The sequence below is a fragment of the Giraffa tippelskirchi genome, chromosome 10 (assembly GCF_054371585.1).
Source record: "Giraffa tippelskirchi isolate mGirTip1 chromosome 10, T2T-mGirTip1v1.2.pri, whole genome shotgun sequence".
Taxonomy (NCBI): Eukaryota; Metazoa; Chordata; class Mammalia; order Artiodactyla; family Giraffidae; genus Giraffa; species Giraffa tippelskirchi.
In genome coordinates this window covers 147,476,188-147,495,663 of record NC_137284.1, presented here as the reverse complement: position 1 = coordinate 147,495,663, position 19,476 = coordinate 147,476,188, and the positions used below count along the sequence as shown (strand labels likewise).

The 19,476-nt window shown below is 37.8% G+C and overlaps 1 protein-coding gene across 26 annotated transcripts in view; it reads left to right on the top strand.

Moving 5' to 3' along the window:
- The window catches only part of BRAF (B-Raf proto-oncogene, serine/threonine kinase), a 180,857-nt gene that overhangs the window by 29,981 nt on the left and 131,400 nt on the right, over nucleotides 1-19,476 (top strand). For 5 of the 26 annotated variants that reach the window (XR_014066799.1, XM_081534331.1, XM_081534332.1 and 2 more), the window contains one exon: nucleotides 10,831-10,899. The exons of the other annotated variants lie outside the window; for them this stretch is intronic. Coding sequence is in view for 4 of the 5 variants with exons in the window: in XM_081534331.1 (XP_081390457.1) it covers nucleotides 10,873-10,899 (27 nt within the window). In the remaining variant the exon portion in view is untranslated. The remainder of the gene's footprint in view (nucleotides 1-10,830; nucleotides 10,900-19,476) is intronic. 26 annotated transcript variants of the gene reach the window in all.

Sequence of the window (19,476 nt, the reverse complement as noted above, 5' to 3'; positions counted from 1 at the left end):
TCAGTCATGTCTGACTCTCTGATCCTTTGGACTGTGGCCTTCCATGTTCCTCTGTCCACGGGATTCTCCTGGCAAGAATACTGCAGTGGGGTACTGTTTCCTCCTCCAGGGCCTCTTCCCAACCCAGGGATCAAACCCATGTCTCCTGCACTGCAGGGGGATGCTTTGCTGCTGAGCCACCAGGGAAGCCCATATACTGCTGCTGCTAAGTCGCTTCAGTCGTGTCTGACCATGTGCAGCCCCATAGATAGCAGCCCACCAGGCTCCTCTGTCCCTGGGATTCTCCATGCAAGAATAGTGGAGTGGGTTGCCATTTCCTTCTCCAATGCATGCATGCGTGCTAAGTCGCTTCAGTCGTGTCCAACTCTGTTCGACCCCATGGACAGCAGCCCACCAGGCTCCTCTGTCCTCAGGATTCTTCAGGCAAGAATACTGGAGTGGGTTGCCATTTCCTTCTCCATATACTGCTGCTGCTGCTGCTAAGTCGGTTTAGTCGTGTCCGACTCGGTGCGACCCCATAGACGGCAGCCCACCAGGCTCCCCCGTCCTTGGGCTTCTCCAGGCAAGAACACTGGAGTGGGTTGCCATTTCCTTCTCCAGTGCATGAACGGGAAAAGTGAAAGTGAAGTCGCTCAGTCGTGTCCGACTCTTAGCGACCCCATGGACTGTAGCCTACCAGGCTCCTCCGTCCATGGGATTTTCCAGGCAAGAGTCTCCATATACTAGATGTCTGCTAATGTCTACTAATATTGATTGCAGGGTTATTTACAATAAGCAACAGGTGGAAACAACCCAAATGTCCATCAACAGATAAATGAAATGTAGTGCATACAATGAAATATTACTCAGTCATAAAAAGGAATGAGGTTCTGATACATGATATAACATGAGTAAACCTTGAAAGTGTTTTGGTAAGTGAATTTAGCCAGACACAGAGGACAAATACTGTAATTCTATTTATATGAAATACTTGGAATAGGCAAATTCATAGAGACAGAAAGTAGAATAGAGGTTACCAGGGGCTGGAAGATGAGGGAATGGGAGTTACTGATTAATATGAGCATTAGTTTGGGTAAACTCCGGGAGTTGGTGATGGACAGGGAGGCCTGGTGTGCTGCGATTCATGGGGTCACAAAGAGTTGGACACGACTGAGCAACTGAACTGAACTGAGTTTAATGTCAGGTGGAACCTAGTCTTACTTCTCACCATAGTGCAGACTTTTTTTTCTGTAACATTCCTGACAGATGTTCAGTTGAATACCCTTAATAGTAAGGCAGTTTGTTCCTTTGTCAAGTATCTTTACTATTAATAAAGATAAAATTGTAGAGCTCAAATTTACCCTCTCTAGGTTCAAACTTCAGTCTTAGTTTAGTTCTCTGAGACAACACAGAACAGTCTGTCTCTATCTCATACCCTGACTCTCTTATTGTTTGACATGAACACACACACACACCGTTTAGACCTTTCTTTGACACTGTTTACTTGTTTGCCTTCAAACGTATTCAAGTCATCCCATCCAAAAACAAAAATACTTTCCCTTACTCTGTTACCCCTTGAGCTTTTTACTTCTGGTCACTAAATGCCTTTTCTTAGTAACTCACTCAAACCTTATTTCTTGAAAGTCCGTCTTCCATTTCTGTTGCACAGCTGAATTCTGGTCTTTTGAAGGCCACTGGTGGTGGTGGTTTAGTCGCTAAGTCGTGTCCGACTCTTGCGACACCATTGACTGTAGCCTGCCAGGCTCCTCTGTCCATGGTGTTCTCTAGGCAAGAATGCTGGAATGGGTTGCCATTTCCTTCTTCAGGGGATCTTCCTGACCCAGGGATCGAACCCCGGTCTCCTGCATTGCAGGCAGATTCTTTACCAACTGAGCTACAAGGCAAGCCCTTGAAGGCCACTATGTGCCCTTAATAGTCAAGCTCCCCTGTGAACTAGTGTCAGTTCTCATTTCCAGTTATCTCTTGAGTATTTTACCTTAATGTCTCACTGACATCACAGAGTGAGCAGGTCCAAAACTGCGTTAGATATCTTTCCCTTTCAATCTTCTTCCCTTTTGGTAATATTTTCCATTTAGCATACCTATGCTTGAAACTTCAGAGCATCTCTGATTTCACCTATCTTCTTTTTCCCGTGCAGTCAGTGGAACTATCATGATTGGGATTATTAGTGCTTTTATAAGTGACCTCAGAGAGCTAACTTGTCCCTTCTTCCATGTGAGATTACAGCTAGAAAGCACCATCTGCAACCACAGAGTGGATCTTCACCAGACCCTGAATCTGTTGGCACCTTGATTGTGGACTTCTCAGCCTTTAAATCTGTGACATGTCTATTTACAGATCACTCAGTTCGTGGTGTTATTTAATAAGCAGTCCAAACAGAGTAAGACAATTGCTATTCCTATTAAGGCTTATGAGACTGTGACCTCCAGGTCAGTAAGGAGTATCATTACAGAATTCCTGATGCCCTGTATATCATGTGACACTAGTATTAGGCCTTTATAAAGTATGTGTCCAAAGTATGAGTTACTTTTAGAATTAGATAATACATCTGAGAACCCCATGTATTATTATGTCCAGTACATCAGTTCAGTTCAGTCGCTCAGTCGTGTCCGACTCTTTGCGACCCCATGAACTGCAGCACGCCAGGCCTCCCTGTCCATCACCAACTCCTGGAGTCTACCCAAACCCATGTCCATTGAGTCGGTGATGCCATACAGCCATCTCATCCTCTGTCGTTCCCTTCTCCTCCTGCCCCCAATCCTTCCCAGCATTAGAGTCTTTTCCAGTGAGTCAACTCTTCACATGAGGTGGCCAAAATATTGGAGTTTCAGCTTCAACATCAGTCCTTCCAATGAACACCCAGGACTGATCTCCTTTAGGATGGACTGGTTGGATCTCCTTACAGTCCAAGGGACTCTCAAGAGTCTTCTCCAACACCACAGTTCAGTGATTCTTTTCCTTATAAGATAGTTTATGCTTTACATTCATTGATTATATTTATTCATTCTTTTGTTTAAAGTTTAAAAATATTGAGCTCCCTTGTGCTGGTTGCTGGGTACTATGATAGAGAAATGAGTGTCAGTCTCTGTCTTTAAGGATCTTATAGTCTAGTGGTAGAAGCAGACAAATCAAGAATTAGAGACAGTATACTATGTTTAAAGTGTGGTCCAGGTGCCAGAGGAATCATAGAAGAGGAGCATATAATTCAAAATGGTTGTAGGGGATAGAGGATGGAAAGATTTTTTAGAAAAGGGATACTTAAACTGAATTTTAGCTATTGAAGATGTGCAAGACTTTCATAAAGAAGAGTAATTAAACTTTATTTAGAGACACTAAGCAACACCCAAATGAGTTATATACCATATCCTGAGGATGGATTGAAAGACTGAATGGTGAAAATGTCAGTTTTTCTCAAATTGATCTCAGTAATTTATTGAAATCTACACCTCTGTCAGTTTTTCTGGGGAACTTGACAGCTTGATTAACGGTTTCTTTTGAAGTAAAAAGAGGCAAGAATTGCCAAGATATTCTTAAAGAACAGTAAGATGAGACGACTTCTGTAATACATTTTTTCAGTCAACAAATTTGAATGCCTTCTATATGTGAAGCACTGCTGGGCCCTGGTTATTACCTTGGTGAATAAGACACGTGGCTCCCACCAAAGGTCACATTTAGATTTATTTCTGGTGATATCTGGAGGTTTTAACAAACCACTTCTAAAATGTCAGATGAGTGCCAAGAATATGAACAGACTTATCACTCTAATTTTTATTATATGATTTTTTTTTCATATTTAAAAATTTTCCTCATTGTATATGTTTTTTGTCTATATTTTCCTTTGTGAATTTTTTTAAATGGTAGGAAGCCTAGAAGTAGACTGGTTTTTCTTTAAATAGATCTTTAAGAGTGTCAGTTGTGTTACAGCCTTGTTAGAAAGGCAGGAGAGGGTTGGGATCTGCTGCTGAGTGATGTCCAGAGCAGTTAACCTGACCTTGGGGAGCCAGGGAGAGTGACTTTGAGGGTTCCACAGGCATGGTTTTGAGGCCTAGGCAGTTGGGTATCTGTGGTCTAGCCTGTGGGATGTCTTAGGTGCCTATAAGAAGAAAAGGGAAGATGAATAACAAAGTGATAGATGATATTATATAAGTAGAGGTTGCTAAATGAGCTTGATATGCTTTTATGGGGGTAGGTGGGTGGAAACATGCTTAATAGCAAATTAGTTGCTTATTGCATTAAATAAATGAAGTTCTACCCCACCTCTTTCTTACTATGCATAAAAATTAATTACTAGTGGATTGAGGATTAAATACAAAAGACAAACTCAGAAAGCTTTTTAAAAGAAGGGGCATACTTTTATGAGCTCAGAGCAGGGAAGGATTTCTTGAGACTGAAAAAACCATAAAAATTGATGAATTTTTGACTATGTTAAAAATAGAAACTTAATTATTGAGACTCTCTTAAGAGACTAAAAGATAAAGTACAGGATCAAAGATGTTTGCAACACATGCAGTAGCTACCTATTGCTGATAACAAATATTTGTCTCTCTGGTTCTGTGGGTCAGGGATCTGAGAGCAACTTAGCTTGGTGGTTCTAGCTCAGGGTCTCTTGTGGGGCTGCAGCCAAGGTGTCAGCTGGGCCTGCAGTTATCTCGGTGCTGGACTGAAGAAGGACCTCATTTTGTGCTCCCTCATGCACATGTGGCAGCCTTAGAAGGTCCAGTTCCAGGTTCACTCACATGGGCCTCCTTATAAGGGCCCTCTCACAGCATGGCAGCTGGCTTTCCCAGGATGAGAGATCCAGACAAGAGGGAGACAGACTCTCTAAGGTGACAGCCACAGTCTTGGGCTGGGGGGGGGAGTGGTGAGTCAAAGTCAGTTACTTGTGTCCAGCTCTTCGTGACCCCATGGACTGTAGCCCGCCAGGCTCCTCTTCCATGGAATTCTCCAGGCAGGAATACTGGTGTGGGGTGCCATTCTTTCCTCCAGGGATCTTCCTGACCCAGGGATCAAAGCCAGGTCTCCTGCACTGCAAGGAGACTCTTTAACCATCTGAGCTACTGGGGTCTTTTTTTTTTTTCTAAAGCTGTGTTCCCTGTGCTCTCCAATATATTCTTGTAGCTTATTTATTTTATACACAGTCATGCTGCTGCTGCTGCTGCTAAGTTGGTTTAGTCATGTCTGACTCTGTGCGACCCCATAGACAGCAGCCAGGCTCCACCGTTCCTGGGATTCTCCAGGCGAGAACACTGGAGTGGGTTGCCATTTCCTTCTCCAGTGCATGAAAGTGAAAAGTGGAAGTGAAGTCGCTCAGTCGTGTCCGACTCTTTGCAACCACATGGACTGCAGCCCACCAGGCTCCTCCATCCATGGGATTCTCCAGGCAAGAGTACTGGAGTGGGTTGCCATTGCCTTCCCCATACATAGTCATTTGTACCTCTTAAGCCTCTACCTCTGTTTTACCCCTCCCTCCTTTTGCTTTCCTACTGGTTCTGTAATCTCTGTGACTCTGTTTGGTTATATTTATCACTTGTTTTATTTCTTAGATTCCATATGTAAGTGTATTTGTCTTTTTATGTCTAACTTATTTCACTAAGCATGATATCCTCCAAGTACGTCCATGTTGTGGCAAATGGCAAAAGTTCATTCTTTTTTATGGCTGAGTAGTATTCCATGTGTATCTATAGATCTGCCGCATTCTTTATCCATTCGTCTGTTGATGGACACTTAGGTTGATTGTCTTCTTAAAACTTAATCTTAAAAGTGACATCGCATCACTTATGCCAGTCTATTCAATAGCAAGTCAGTAAGCCCAGCCCATACTCAAGGAGGTGATTGTACAAAGGCATGAATGTCAAGAGGTGACAATCATTGGGGCCATTATAGATGTTACATCCACCATGTAATGAATGGACAACTGTTATGGAAAATATACCTAAGGAACTGTTCACTAAGACAAAGAACACCAAGTAGAAAAAGGACAAAAAAGTCTGAGAAGGCATTTGATGATAAAAGAAATTTAAATGACTAGTGAACATATTTAAAAGATCATTATCCTCATTAACAATTGAGTAGAAACTCAAACCAATGGAGACAATTTTATACAGGCTACACTGACATAAATATCTGACAGCATCAAGCATTAGCAAGGATTTGGAGCAATGGGAGTTCTTCCACTGCTGGTAGAAGTGTGAATTGATAAACCACTTTGCAAAATAATAGTTTTCTACAATCTACAATACTACTGCTAGGCAGTTACCCTAGACCAGTGGTTGTAAGATTTGAGTGTGTATCAGAATCACTTGTCGGGGTGCAGACAGATGTCTGGGCCCACCCCAGAGTTTCTGATTCAGTTGGAGTGGAATGGAACCTGGTAATTTGTGTTATTGACAAGTTCCTAGGTGATGGGAACTTGGCCAAGGAATCATACTTTGAGAACTAACCATTGTGCTAGAGAAATGTGTCAATATATGGACTAGGAAGCTTACTTATAGAAAAATGTTCATAGCAGCATTATTCCTATTAACCCCAAAGTATACAGACACAAAACTCAGGTGTCCATCAATAGTTCATTGGATAGATAAATCATTGTATATTCATTTATGGAATAAAAATATTGTTCAGATAGAAAATCTATCTCCTCCATCGATCCGTATGAATCTCCCAAACATAATTTAGTCAAACATTAGAAAATCACAGAAGATTCTTTTCATGATTCTATTCATAAAAAGTTCAAAAACGAATGGAATTAACTATATTGTTCAGGAATGCAAATCAAGTTATCAAGTTCTATAAAAAGTCCTACTGGGATTTTCATAGTGATTGTGTTAAATTTATATATTAATATGGGGACATAGATATTTACAAATTGAATTTTCTAGTTCATGAACATGGTCTTGATCCTCATTTATTTTAGTCCCATTATTTCCTTAAATAAATGTCTCTAGTTTTCTGTATAATATTCTTATACTTTGAGGAGTGGGGGATTAGTTTTATTCCCAAGAATCTTTTGTGCTACTGCAAATGGGATTAAAAAAAAAAATTTATTGTAGGGAACCGATTGTTTCTTTTGTACATTGATTTTTTTTTAAATCTGATTCTTATAGAAGTCATGTTCTCAAATTCATCAGTGGATTGTCTTGGATTTTTAAGTAATACTCATATGTACAAATAATGATTGTTTTCTTTTTTCCTTTCCCACGCGTAAGCCTCTCTTTGTTTTCACACACTGCTTAGGGTCTTGCATACAATATTTGAAAGTTGTAGTGATCTATATCACTACATCTTTATTTCTCCTATCTTTGATGGGAATGCTTCTATATGCTTGGTGATGCAGTTTCTAGTTTGAGAGATTTATGTGTGTGTGTGTTTCAATCATAAATGGGTATTGAATTTTGTCAGATTTTTTTACCCACATCTATTAAGGTGATTGTATGGTTTTCTTCTTCTACTAATGTAATTTAATTCATTACATTTGCCATACAACTTTTTATTTAGTGCTGTTACATCTGTGCTTATAAATGAGATTAGTCTATAACTTTCTTGTACTGTTCTACCCAGTTTTGGTATCAGAATTATATTTGTGTTGTTAGGAAGAGCTGATTAATTTTCTTAAGAATTTTTTTATGGTCTTGAAGAGTTTTTATAACAGAGAAAATGTTTCTTGAAATAAAATGATTATGGTTTTATCATTGCTTAGGATTCCCTGATTTAACTAACCTTTTCAATTAACCAACTATCGGACTTCAGGATTACAATTGTAATGATTTACTTTGTAGAGCTGGGGTTGCAATTTCTCTTAGCACCCTACTTTTCTGGTCATCTAAACTTATAGCTGAATTATTAGGCAAAATGTTTTCAAACTTTCTCTTTTGGAATGGCCGTTTACTCTCTCAGAACCATAAGTTCTTCCTTGCTACAAAGCAGGGTTTTCGTAGGATACTAAATTGATCAACAGTAGTTCAGATTCTCATTACTTCTTGCTGATAGTTGTAGCATGTTTTTAATGAGAGTTGGCCTCTAGTACCTCTCTGACTTATTAGTTAACTTAAACATTGTTGCCAGAGTAAACAACCTAAAATATATATCTAATCAGATCAAAAGACATTTGTAACAAAAACTGCATTTAAAAAAGTTACTGTATGTGCTGGCTTAGATAAGTCTCTGCTATCAGCTGTCCGTTAAAAAATTAGTTTAAAAATATATACATGCACACAAATTCTGAATTGCGATTATCTGCTATAAGAGTTTCGGAGAAGGCAATGGCACCCCACTCCAGTACTCTTGCCTGGAAAATCCCATGGACGGAGGAGCCTGGTAGGCTGTAGTCCATGGGGTCGCTAAGAGTCAGACATGACTGAGCGACTTCACTTTCACTTTTCCTGTTCATGCACTGGAGAAGGAAATGGCAACCCATTCCAGTATTCTTACCTGGAGAATCCCAGGGATGGCGGAGCCTGGTGGGCTGCCGTCTATGGGGTCGCACAGAGTCGGACACGACTGAAGCGACTTAGCAGCAGCAGCAGCTATAAGAGTTTAATGAGTACGCAGTATAGATTGGGAGGAGGTTAGTGAGGAGAGGCCTCTTGGAGGAAGTGAAATGTAAAAATCTCTTCTATCTGAACAAGTTGTGCTAGCTTGGAAAAGTTCTGAGCCAAGTTTTCCAGGAAGAAGGAATAGCGGTAAAGGTTTGCTGCTGAAACACCATTGTGGTTGAGTTTATTGAGTAAGGTATGGAGAGAATAGTGCCTAATGAGGCAGGAGATAGACGGGCAAAATCCTTTAGGATCTTGTATGCTTTGCTAAGAACTTCAGGTTTTATTATGAGTCATTGAGGAGCCGGTGAAAGGTTTAAGCAAGAATGATTGTGATCAGATTTGTGTTTTAGAGATTTCACTCTGACTGTGGAGAAAGGATATGAGAGGAATGGAAGTAGGGCAAAAGAAGTGGGGGAACCAGTTAGGATGCCTTTGTAAATAGTAATTCAGGGAGAAAAGGTAGTAGTTTAGAGTAATGATAGTAAACAAGGTAATGCATGGAATGATTGTCTCATAAAGCCATTAAAATAACCTATGAAGTATGAACAGAAAAAGATTTGGAATAAACTTATCAACAGTTCATCTAGTAAATGGTGATACAGAATTGAAACCTAGGGTGTTAACCATTTGATCATGTCTTTAAAATAAAAGCCAAGCTCCACTGAAGAATTTTCAGCCTAACTTTATTACCTTTATCACCTTTATCACCAATGCTATAGCCAGACCAAACTATGGCAATAGTTAATTTGAACATAACCTGTACCTTGATGCCACTGATGATTGTTTACTATGACTAGAGTACTCTAACCGCATATACTTAATAAAATTCAGACTATCCTTTGGGATCCAGGTCAAATATGAAGCTTTCCAAATTTGCCTCCTGATACACATTGTCCCTTTACCTTCTTTTGAAGAGAGTAGTTTGTTTGTATTGTAATATGTTAATCCAGCAGATATTTATGTGATGACTGTGTGCTGGGCACTGTGTGTACACATTGTGGACATATTTATATATAGAAATAGATATAGTCGCTGTCACTATAGAACCTATAGCCCGGAGTTAACACAGACTTTGAACAAAATCTGTGCACACATATTGTTGTTTAGTCGTGCAGTCGTATCTGACTCTTTGCAACCCCATGGACTGCAGCACACCAGGCTTCCCTGTCCTTCAGTGTCTCCCAGAGTTTGCTCCAACTCATGTCCATGGAGTCAGTGATGCCATCTAACCATCGCATCCTCTGCCATCCTCTTCTCCTTCTGCCCTCTTTACCAGCATCAGAGGCAGTTGGCTTTTCACATCAGGTGACCAAAGTATTGGAGCTTCAGCTTCAGCATCAATCCTTCCAGTGAATATTCAGAGTTGATTTCCTTTAGGATTGACTGATCTCCTTGCTGTCCAAGGTATTCTCAAGAGTCTTCTCCAGTACCACAGTTTGAAAGCATCAATTCTTTGGTGCTCAGCCTTCTTTATGGTCCAACTGTCACATCCGTACATGACTACTGGAAAAACCATAGCTTTGACTACAGAGACTTTGTTGGCAAAATGATGTCTCTGCTTTTTAATATGCTGTCTAGATTTGTCATAGCTTTTCTTCCAAGGAGCTGCTGCTGCTGCTGCTAAGTCACTTCAGTTGTGTCTGACTCTGTGCGACCCCATAGACGGCAGCCCACCCATGTCCGCCATCCCTGGGATTCTCCAAGCAAGAATACTGGAGTGGGTTGCCATTTCCTTCTCCAGTGCATGAAAGGGAAAAGTGAAAGTGAGGTCGCTCAGTCGTGTCCAACTCTTAGCGACCCCATGGACACGCAGCCCACCAGGCTCCTCCGTCCATGAGTTTTTCCAGGCAAGAGTACTGGAGTGGGGTGCCACTGCCTTCTCCTTCCAAGGAGCAAGTGTCTTTTAATTTCATGGCTGCAGTCACCATCTGCAGTGATTTTGGAGCCCAAGAAAATAAAGTCTTTCACTGTTTTCATTGTTTCCCCATCTATTTGCCATGAAGTGATGGGACCGGATGCCATGATCTTGATTTTTTGATTGTTGAGTTTTAAGCCAGCCTTTTCACTCTCCTCTTTCACCTTCGTCTAGAGGCTCTTTAGGTCCTCTTCGCTTTCTGCCATTTCTGCACACACATATTTGAATTAATAATTATAAATTTTGAAAAGTGATTATTAAGGAATAGTAAAGAGTGCCTGTGGGTTCTTGAAACCCTTAGAGGGTCCTTAAGTCAAAACTGTTTTTATAATACTAAGACATTATTTGCATTTTCACTCTCATTCTCTTGTGAATATACAGTGATGTGGTGTGTCATAGTGCCGCAGATTGAATGCAGAAGATATGAGAATTCAGATGTCTTCTGTTAAGGTAGATATTAATTAGTATTATAAAAGAATGCCAGTTTCCATCTTCACTGTTTTTTGTTGTTTTGGAAAGTGTAGTTATGTTTTTTCGTAAAAACTAGATAATTTGTGTTAATGAACGTGTTGTAATTTTTAAGTGAATTACGTATAAAAATTTCTTGGATATAATTTTAATATAGGTGAATATTGATTACTATAACCTACATGAATAAGGCCTCAATAATTTTTAAGACTCTAAAGGGATCCTGAAACTAGAAACTTTTAAGAGTCTTTCTGTAGTGAGAACCTGACTTAAGTTGGTAGCTTCTGCAGAAGTAAAAGATACCTTATGTTTCCTTTTAAACTCTTATGTTTTTTCTAAAAAATTGAGTCTGGTTATCTCCGTATCTCTAAAGCCTGTAATTATTTGCATATAGTGGATATGTTTGTTAAATTCCATTGTTAAAGTCTATTGTAGCTGGTACATTGTTCGAAGCCTTTGTTCAGATACTGTCATTTCTAATTGCTAAAGGAGATGGATCTAGATTCAGATCCCTCTTCTTATGAGTTTGAGCAAGTTACTTAACCTTGCTGAGCCTTACCACTCATCTGTAAGATGGAATACATATTATCTTATTCTGTTGTAGTGATATAATGAGTTAATACATGTAACCTGATTAGTAAGTGATACTTACTATTTTATTGTGTGTTTTTACAAACACACCTATTTCTGTGCCTGTTGTTATTTTACATACAGAGCATGTACATACTGGACTTAGTTATATTAGTAGGCAGAGAGATCTGTGAATAAGTATGTAATTTAAAAAAGTCACCATTTAAGTACATATAACAGTTTATCAGGAAGGTTGAAAACCAAAATAATGTATTTTGTGGTTATTCATCTTCATAGACAAGGGAACTGAAACAAAATGTGGGCTTGGAATAGTTTTAAGTAACCCCGTTATACTATAAGAATAGGGACAGTGCCTCACATTTACTGAATCTTTGAACAGTATTAAATAGCTGGAGATACTTCAAAACATACTTTAGAAACCTTGAAAAATAAGTACTGTAGATTAAAGGTTAAGCCCCAAAATATCGCACATGGCTGATTGAAAAAGTAACTAAAGGCACCATGGAAGAAAAACAGAATTGCCCTGAGAGAATAATATGAGATGTTACAGAGTGTGACTAAATATGATCTAGTAAAATAAGAGAACATAGGACATCCTACCTGTGGTGGATTCTAAATTCAGTGGTTTAAATCCTAACTATATTAAAGGTAGACTCCGTAAGATAACAGTGCAGAATGTTTGCCAAGGGGTGACCAGGAAATAGGAAGATCAAGTGACTGCTTTGCTTTTCATAGCAGAAAGCTGTAGGAAAATTATCCTTTATATTCTCTTTGGAAGCAGATAGTTCAGTTGTGCTTAAAAACAAAAAAAGAGAAATAATGTTTTTTCTTAAATGAGATAAAAACTAAGTTGGCTACACTTCTAGGTTTGGACCTAGAACTTGGTCACGTTTTAAATAGAAAGGGTTGTAGACATTCTGTTCTTTGTTCAGTTGTGAAGTTTTCTAGGATGTGTGTATGTATGTATCCTATATATACACACATACATATATTCATAGTATTTCTTATTTGAAGATTTTGTCAGTTTAAGGTTTACTTGATTTTTCATTGATTATTACTGTGTATTATCTCCATAGCTGTAGTCTTTGAACTTGCAGTCCCTTAGGTTGTGATCTCACTTGTATTTAAAGCAAATGAACAGCTATCCTGCTAGTTACGTTTGCTATTTAAGTTGATCATGCAGTCAGTGCCAGTTGATTGAAAAAGGTTGTTAATTGAAAATGGTTAAAATGGAAAATGATTTAAGGAAAGAAGGAGATACATATTTCAATATAAAGCATATAAATATATTCATATGCCTATATTTTGATATAGGGTTTAAGTTTTTTGTTTGATTAATGGTATTCTGAATGGAGTTACATGTTTTTAATTCCGCAACCATATGGTAATGCATTATCCACAGTTGCCTGTTTTTCTTTTTATTTTAGTCATCCGTGAGTTCAGTGAACAAATTAGTGGAGATTCTAGGGGAGAGATGATGGTAGCTTGGACTAGAAGGGGAAATGGTAAGAAGTAATCTGATCTAGGATGTATTTCAAACATGGAACCAAGATAATATTCTCTTGTACTAATTTCCAAATGTATAACTTTTGGACCTGAAACTGAAAAAGAGAAACCACTGCTCAGAACTGAATATGTGTTCCGGAAGATCAAGTAAGATCTTTTTTCTTCACATCTGAAATCCACTTTTCCAGTGAGCTCCATTGGCTCTACCTTTGAAATACAGTAAGTCTTCAACATAGTAACCTTCAAGTAGTGAACTTTAAAATATGTGAATGTGCAATGTATGAAAGTCCTATTATTGACAGTCTTTCAGCTTTACCATCTCCCAACCCCTGCTTCCTCCTCCAGGCAGTAATTCTTGCCTGTTCACTAGCTACCAGCCTGTTTGCCAGCTGTTGTACTGTACTGCTGTACTTTTCAGGATACTGTACTGTAAGATTAAAAATGTTTATTTTTTGTGTTTTTTATGTATCATTTCTGTGAAAAGTATTATAAACCCATTACAGTACAGTCCTATATAGCTGATTGTGTTACTTGATTACATAGGCTAATTTTGTTGGAGTTATGAACACACTCTTGGAATGGAACTCATTCATATGTAGGGGATTTTGCGTACCTCTTAAACCAGATAACTTCTCACTGTTTTCTTTGCCACCATCCTAGTCCTTGCTGCTGTCATCTCCCCAATTATTGCAATAATCTTCCAACTGATGTTGCCCCCTTATATTTTGTTCTGTACATACCAGTAGGAGTAATTATTTAAAATGTAATTTATATAATGATACTCATTTGCTTAGAAAACTACACTTAAAAGAAAACCTGAACTTTAAACTGTGGTTTCAAGGTTTATATAATCTGGCCCCTACCAGCTTCTATAGCTTCATCTTCTAAACCAGTGATTCTCAAAATGTGGTCCAAGGGAAGCTGGAGGTCCCGAGTCTCCTTTTAGGAGATCTGTAAGGCCAAAATTATTAATAATACTAAGATGAAATTTACCTTTTTCTCTCTCATTCTCCTGAGTGTAGAATCAAGTTTCCAGATGCTACATGATCTGTGTTATTGTTACAAGTTAATGTAGAAACCGGTGTGACAATCCAGCTACCTTCTATTAAACTAGTCATTAAAGAGAATTGCAAAAATGTAAAACAGTGCCATTCTTCTCACTAAATTTTTTGCTTGTTTTGGACAGTGGACTTGTTTTTTGTTTTTTAAAAAAAGTTGTTTAACACATGATAGTTTTATTCAAATAATTTTTAAAATAATTTCCCAGTCTGATTTCTTAATAGGGCAAATATCATTAGCTCTAGCTCACAGAAACAGCAGTTTGGAGGAGCCTCAATAATTTAAGAGTGTAAAGGGATCATGAGAGCATACTCATAAAGCTTGAGAGCTATTGTCTTGCACTGTATGCATTTTCTTACGTCACATCAGCCTCACTGGCTTTCTTGTTGTTTGTAGAATATTCCAAGCATACTTGTAACCTAGGGCTTTTTTCATTAATTGCTATTTTTCTCTACCTGAAGAATATTTTCACCAGCTTTCTCACTTTATTCTCATATCTGTTCAAATGTTACTACCTCTTTAACAAGACCTTTCCAAACCACAAGCCTACGGTTTTTGAAAGAGCCTTCTCGGGACTTCCCAGGTTGTCCCATGGTTAAGACTCTACAGTTCCATGGCAGGGGCACTAATTCAATCTGTGGTCAAGGAATTAAGATTCCACATGCCACATGGTCGTGGTGTGGCCAAAATAAATAAATACAATTTTAGAAATAAAGCAAAAGAGCCTTCTCCCTACTCTCTGTCTTTTACCTTGATTGAATTTCTTTCAAAGCATTGATTCACTGCTGGAAATTATACAGTTGTTCTCTTGTTTATTTGTTCCCTTAATAGAATGTATACTCCATGAGGGGAGGAGCTTTGTTACACGCCTAAAGCCTAGAAGAGTGTTTGGTACATAAACTGTTAATCAGTAAAAAGAAAATACACAGAAATGGAATTCATTAGTAAAAATGTACGTGACTTAGAGGATAGACTCAGGAGATCTAACATGAATTAATAGATTTCTAGAAGGAAAAAAGAAGCAGGGAAGTAATAGTTAACTGAATAATAGAAAACTATATCCAGACCTGAAGAAAGACTTGAATCTGTATACTGAAAGGCAGAATAATAAGCAGAAGTTATCCTTCATAGTGAAATTACTGAATATTAGGGATAAAGATGATCAGAAGCTTAGAAAGAAAGCTCAGATAGAACAAAAAGGAAAGATAATCAGGTCAACAGTGGCAACACTGAGAGGTAAACAACAGCTGTGATTAAGAATCCCATACCTCACCAAGATATTTTCAGACACAGAAGGAACCAAAGTTTGTCCATCACCCATGTACACTATTTGTACATTTGAGAGGGATGATTAGTAAAACTGGAAATCAACAACATCTATAGAGAACTGACCTCATATCTTTTAACATAACTTTTTTAGAATTATGAAACATCCTTTTAAAAAACTGGTTCTCAAAGTGTGATGCCCATACCAGCAGCAGCAGCATTACACGGGAATCTGTTAAAAATGAAGACTCTCCTGTAGACTTACTGAATCAGAAACTCTGAGCTTGATACCCTGTAGTCTGTATTTTAAGAAGCCCTTTGAGTGATTCTGATGCATATTTAAAGTGAATTGCTTGTAGAAACTGTGTATTTAGATGTTTTTCATCCCTTCTGATGGTCTTTATTTTTTCATTTGTATCTGTACACTATTTACATTTAATATAATGATGTATTTTTAAAAGTTTATTTGTTTACTTATTTTTGGCTCTGCTGGGTCTTTGTTGCTGCACAGACTTTGCTCTAGTTGCAACGAGTGAGCAGGGGGCTACTCTCTAGATGTGGTGCACCGGCTTTTCATTACAGTGGCTTCTCTTTCTGTGGAGCGCAGGCTCTAGGGAACATGGGCTTCAGTAGTTGTGGCATATAGCCTCAGTGGTTGCGGCTCCCGGCTCTGGAGCACAAGCTCAATAGTTGTGACACACAGGCTTAGTTGCTCTGTGGCATGTGGGATCTTCATGGATCAGGGATCGAACCCATGTCTCCTGCACTGGCAGGTGGATTCTCTACCATTGAGCTACCAGGGAATCCCAGTGTGTTTTGATTTAGGTTAACCAGTTTAGTAATTCATTTTCTGTTAGTTTCCTCTGTTTTTCATTACTCTGTTTCTCCTTTCCTGCCTTCTCTTAGGTTATTTGAATATTCTTTTAGTATTCCATTTTAAATTTACCTAGTGTGTTTATTTTCTTTAGTTATATCTCTCAATAGTTTCTTTAGTGGTTGCTCTGGCAATTACAGTATATATAATAAAGTTTTCATTGTCTGCTTAGAATAAATTCTCTTCTCCGCTAAGTGGATTATGGAAATATTACTACTATATAGGCCTCTTTATGCACTCCCCCCACCACCAACAACTCCTTTTCTGTTCTTCTTGTCTTGCATGTGACATTTCCTTTATGTAAAGTCTCATTAGGAAATGCTATAAATTTTTCTTTCAACTATTAAACATATTTAAAGAGTATAAGAGGAGGGGATTAATGTATTGTGTTTACCCAGATATTTACTTTTTTTTGCTCTTCATTCCTGCTCTTTAAAGTTTCCTTTTGATACAGTTTCTATTCTGTTTGAAGAATTTCTTTTAGTAATTCTTTTGGCAGCAAAATTTCTTTGTTTTTATTTATCTGAATATATCTTTATTTTACTTCATTGCTGAGAGATATTTTCACTGGGTATAAAACACTAGGTTGACAGTTCTTTAAATACTTTAAAATGTTGTGCTACTACTTTCTGCCTTCATGGTTTCTTTTGAGACACCTGTAGTCATCTGAAATGTAGTTTATGAGTCATTTGTCTCTGCTTTCAAGATAATGCTTTGTTTTTAGTTTTCAACACTTGATGTGTGTGGTATATGTTTCTGTGTACTTATCCATTTTGGGACTCATCTTTCAGAATCTGTAGTTTTATGTGTTTTGTCAAATTTGAGGAGATTTCAACTAGTATTTCTTCACATATTTTTTAATTGCTTCATTCTCCTTTTCTTTTGGAAGTTCAGTGACACAAATGTTAGACTTTATTGTTGTTGTCCTGTAGAACCCCAATTTTTAAAAAAAAATTTGATCTCTTTTTTTTTTTCCTTCTGTTAAGACTGGATAATTTCAGTTGATCTGCCTTCATGCTCCCTGACTCCTCTATCTTCATTCTTCTGTTGAGCCCATCCATCAAGTTTTAAAATTTTTGTTATTGTAATTCTTACTGTCTTCTGTTGTTTTCCGAGACTCTAGTTTTCCATTGGCTTCTAGAGTATATTGATTGCTTGTTGAAGCATTTTTATTAAAGTTGCTTTAAAGTCTTTGTCAGGTAACTCCAACATCTGGGTCATCTTGGAGTTTGTAATTTTTGCTTGTCTTTTCCACATGACTTGGGGGTTTTCCAAGTTCTTTGTATGCTGAGTAATTTTGAATTGTTTGCTGGATGTTTTGAATATTATGTTAAGAGAATTAATCTGATTAGGGAATGATAGTCATATAAGTTCACAATGAGGCAAAGAAGTGTTCTCTGTGATTCTCTCCTCTCCCTCACTCCTTTTTTTTTTTTTTTTTTTTTTTTTTTTTGCTGTAACTGTGTTCAGGAGAGCAAAAAGTTGTAGCATCCTAGTTGGAAGATAGACTGAAGCCCTTTTTTGTCATTACCTGAGTCAGAAAGGTGATCTCACTAAAGATTTGGGAGTAAAGAGAGCTACCTGAAAGGACTTTTGACGCTAAGATTACCTAGAACCTGGGAGATGTGTATACTTTCAGGTAGGGCCTTTTGCTATTAGTTAAGAAAAGTTGAGAACTCTCATAAATAGACTGAACTAATAATATTAATGAGAAAGAGTTCAATTGCTTTTTTCCCTTTAAAGTTTTAACATGTCCTTTTAAAATGTAGTTTTGAATATGTTTGAGATTTGTTTTTATTTTAAACTTTCTTAAAAGTTAATATAAAACAAGCATGTACATCTTCATATTGTAACTCATAATAGAAAAGGGTATATTGTTACTTGATTATCACAATAGATTCCTAAAGTATATAAAGGAAAGAATTATTCATTTCTTTGATCAAAGAAAATTATCTTAAAAGTTTAAGCAGAATAAGATTTCAACAGATGTCAGAATAGTCTTAAGTTCTCTGTCACTATCATAGCTTTATTTTGTGGTAGGTTTATAATCCCTGTTAGGAAATGTTTTCTAAATGCTCTGCAACTGCTATTTTCTCCTGTACCCTGATGACAAAAAGAGGCCTCTGATTACCTTTTAATCTCTGCTCAGGTATTCATCACTGCCCTGCCATGCTCAGAGGTGCAGATTCATATACAATGATGATTTCTCTTCCCTTTACCCTTTACCTCTCTCTTCCTCTCTTCTTCTTCTTTTTTTTTCTTTGTTGAATCTATGTAAATAAGATCTATTGACTATATCAAGTTTCAGTGAAAGTTACCTCCTTGTGTTAAAAGTTTTTATCTTTTTCAATTTATACTTGGTAACTTGATTTGGCTACTTGAATTTATAAGGATTATTGCTTATCAGATTTTTAAAAATCATTAGCACAGGTAACTTCTGTTCATAACACATTGAATAGAACTATTTATGTAACCTTTTACATAACCAGAATAGTAGATACCTCTAGCATATGAATATTTCTTTCACATGTCTGTTTTTCAGTGTTAATCGATTTGAGCCTTTTATCTGGGCTTTCCAGCCAATCACAGAATTCATTATGAAGCTTGAATTAGATGGGCATGTTTGTAGCCAGATGCATTTCTTCCTAGTTTTCCTGTCGTCTACAGGGAATCTGGTCTTCCGATGTTCTTCAGCCAATGGACACTAAACCAAACTCTTCTTTTAAATACATTATTTGGCAAAAACAGTGTTTGTCAAAACAGAAACTTAACTCATCCAGCTTAATCAAAAAGAGGGAAATTTATGGGAAATATACTAGAGTAATGTTGAGCTACAGGAATTAGTTGAGGTGGACCTCAACATTAGTTGAGCTACAGGAATCAGTCAAGGTGGACCTTAAGTTGTCCAGCACCACTGAATTCTAAATATTTTCCACCTTTTTCTGCTTGTTTCTAAATATTTGCTCCTTATCTTCTGTTGGAGATAGACTTTCCCGTGTGCTGGAAAGCATGGCTGTAAGTAGCCCTAGGTTCAGTTGCTTCCATTTAAATGACTATAGTCGAATGTGTATAGTGAAGAACAGATAGAAAGCCACACATATAATAGTCAGGAAGGCTGCATTTAGGAAAATTGCTGGGAAAGAATTTAATTGTTCCTAACTAGAATCATGTGCCCACAATACTCAATTACCTGGGCTAGTGGGATAAAGTACATAATTAGCCCATCTTGTATAACGTGTCCTTCCTGTGGCCAGGTGGCAGTG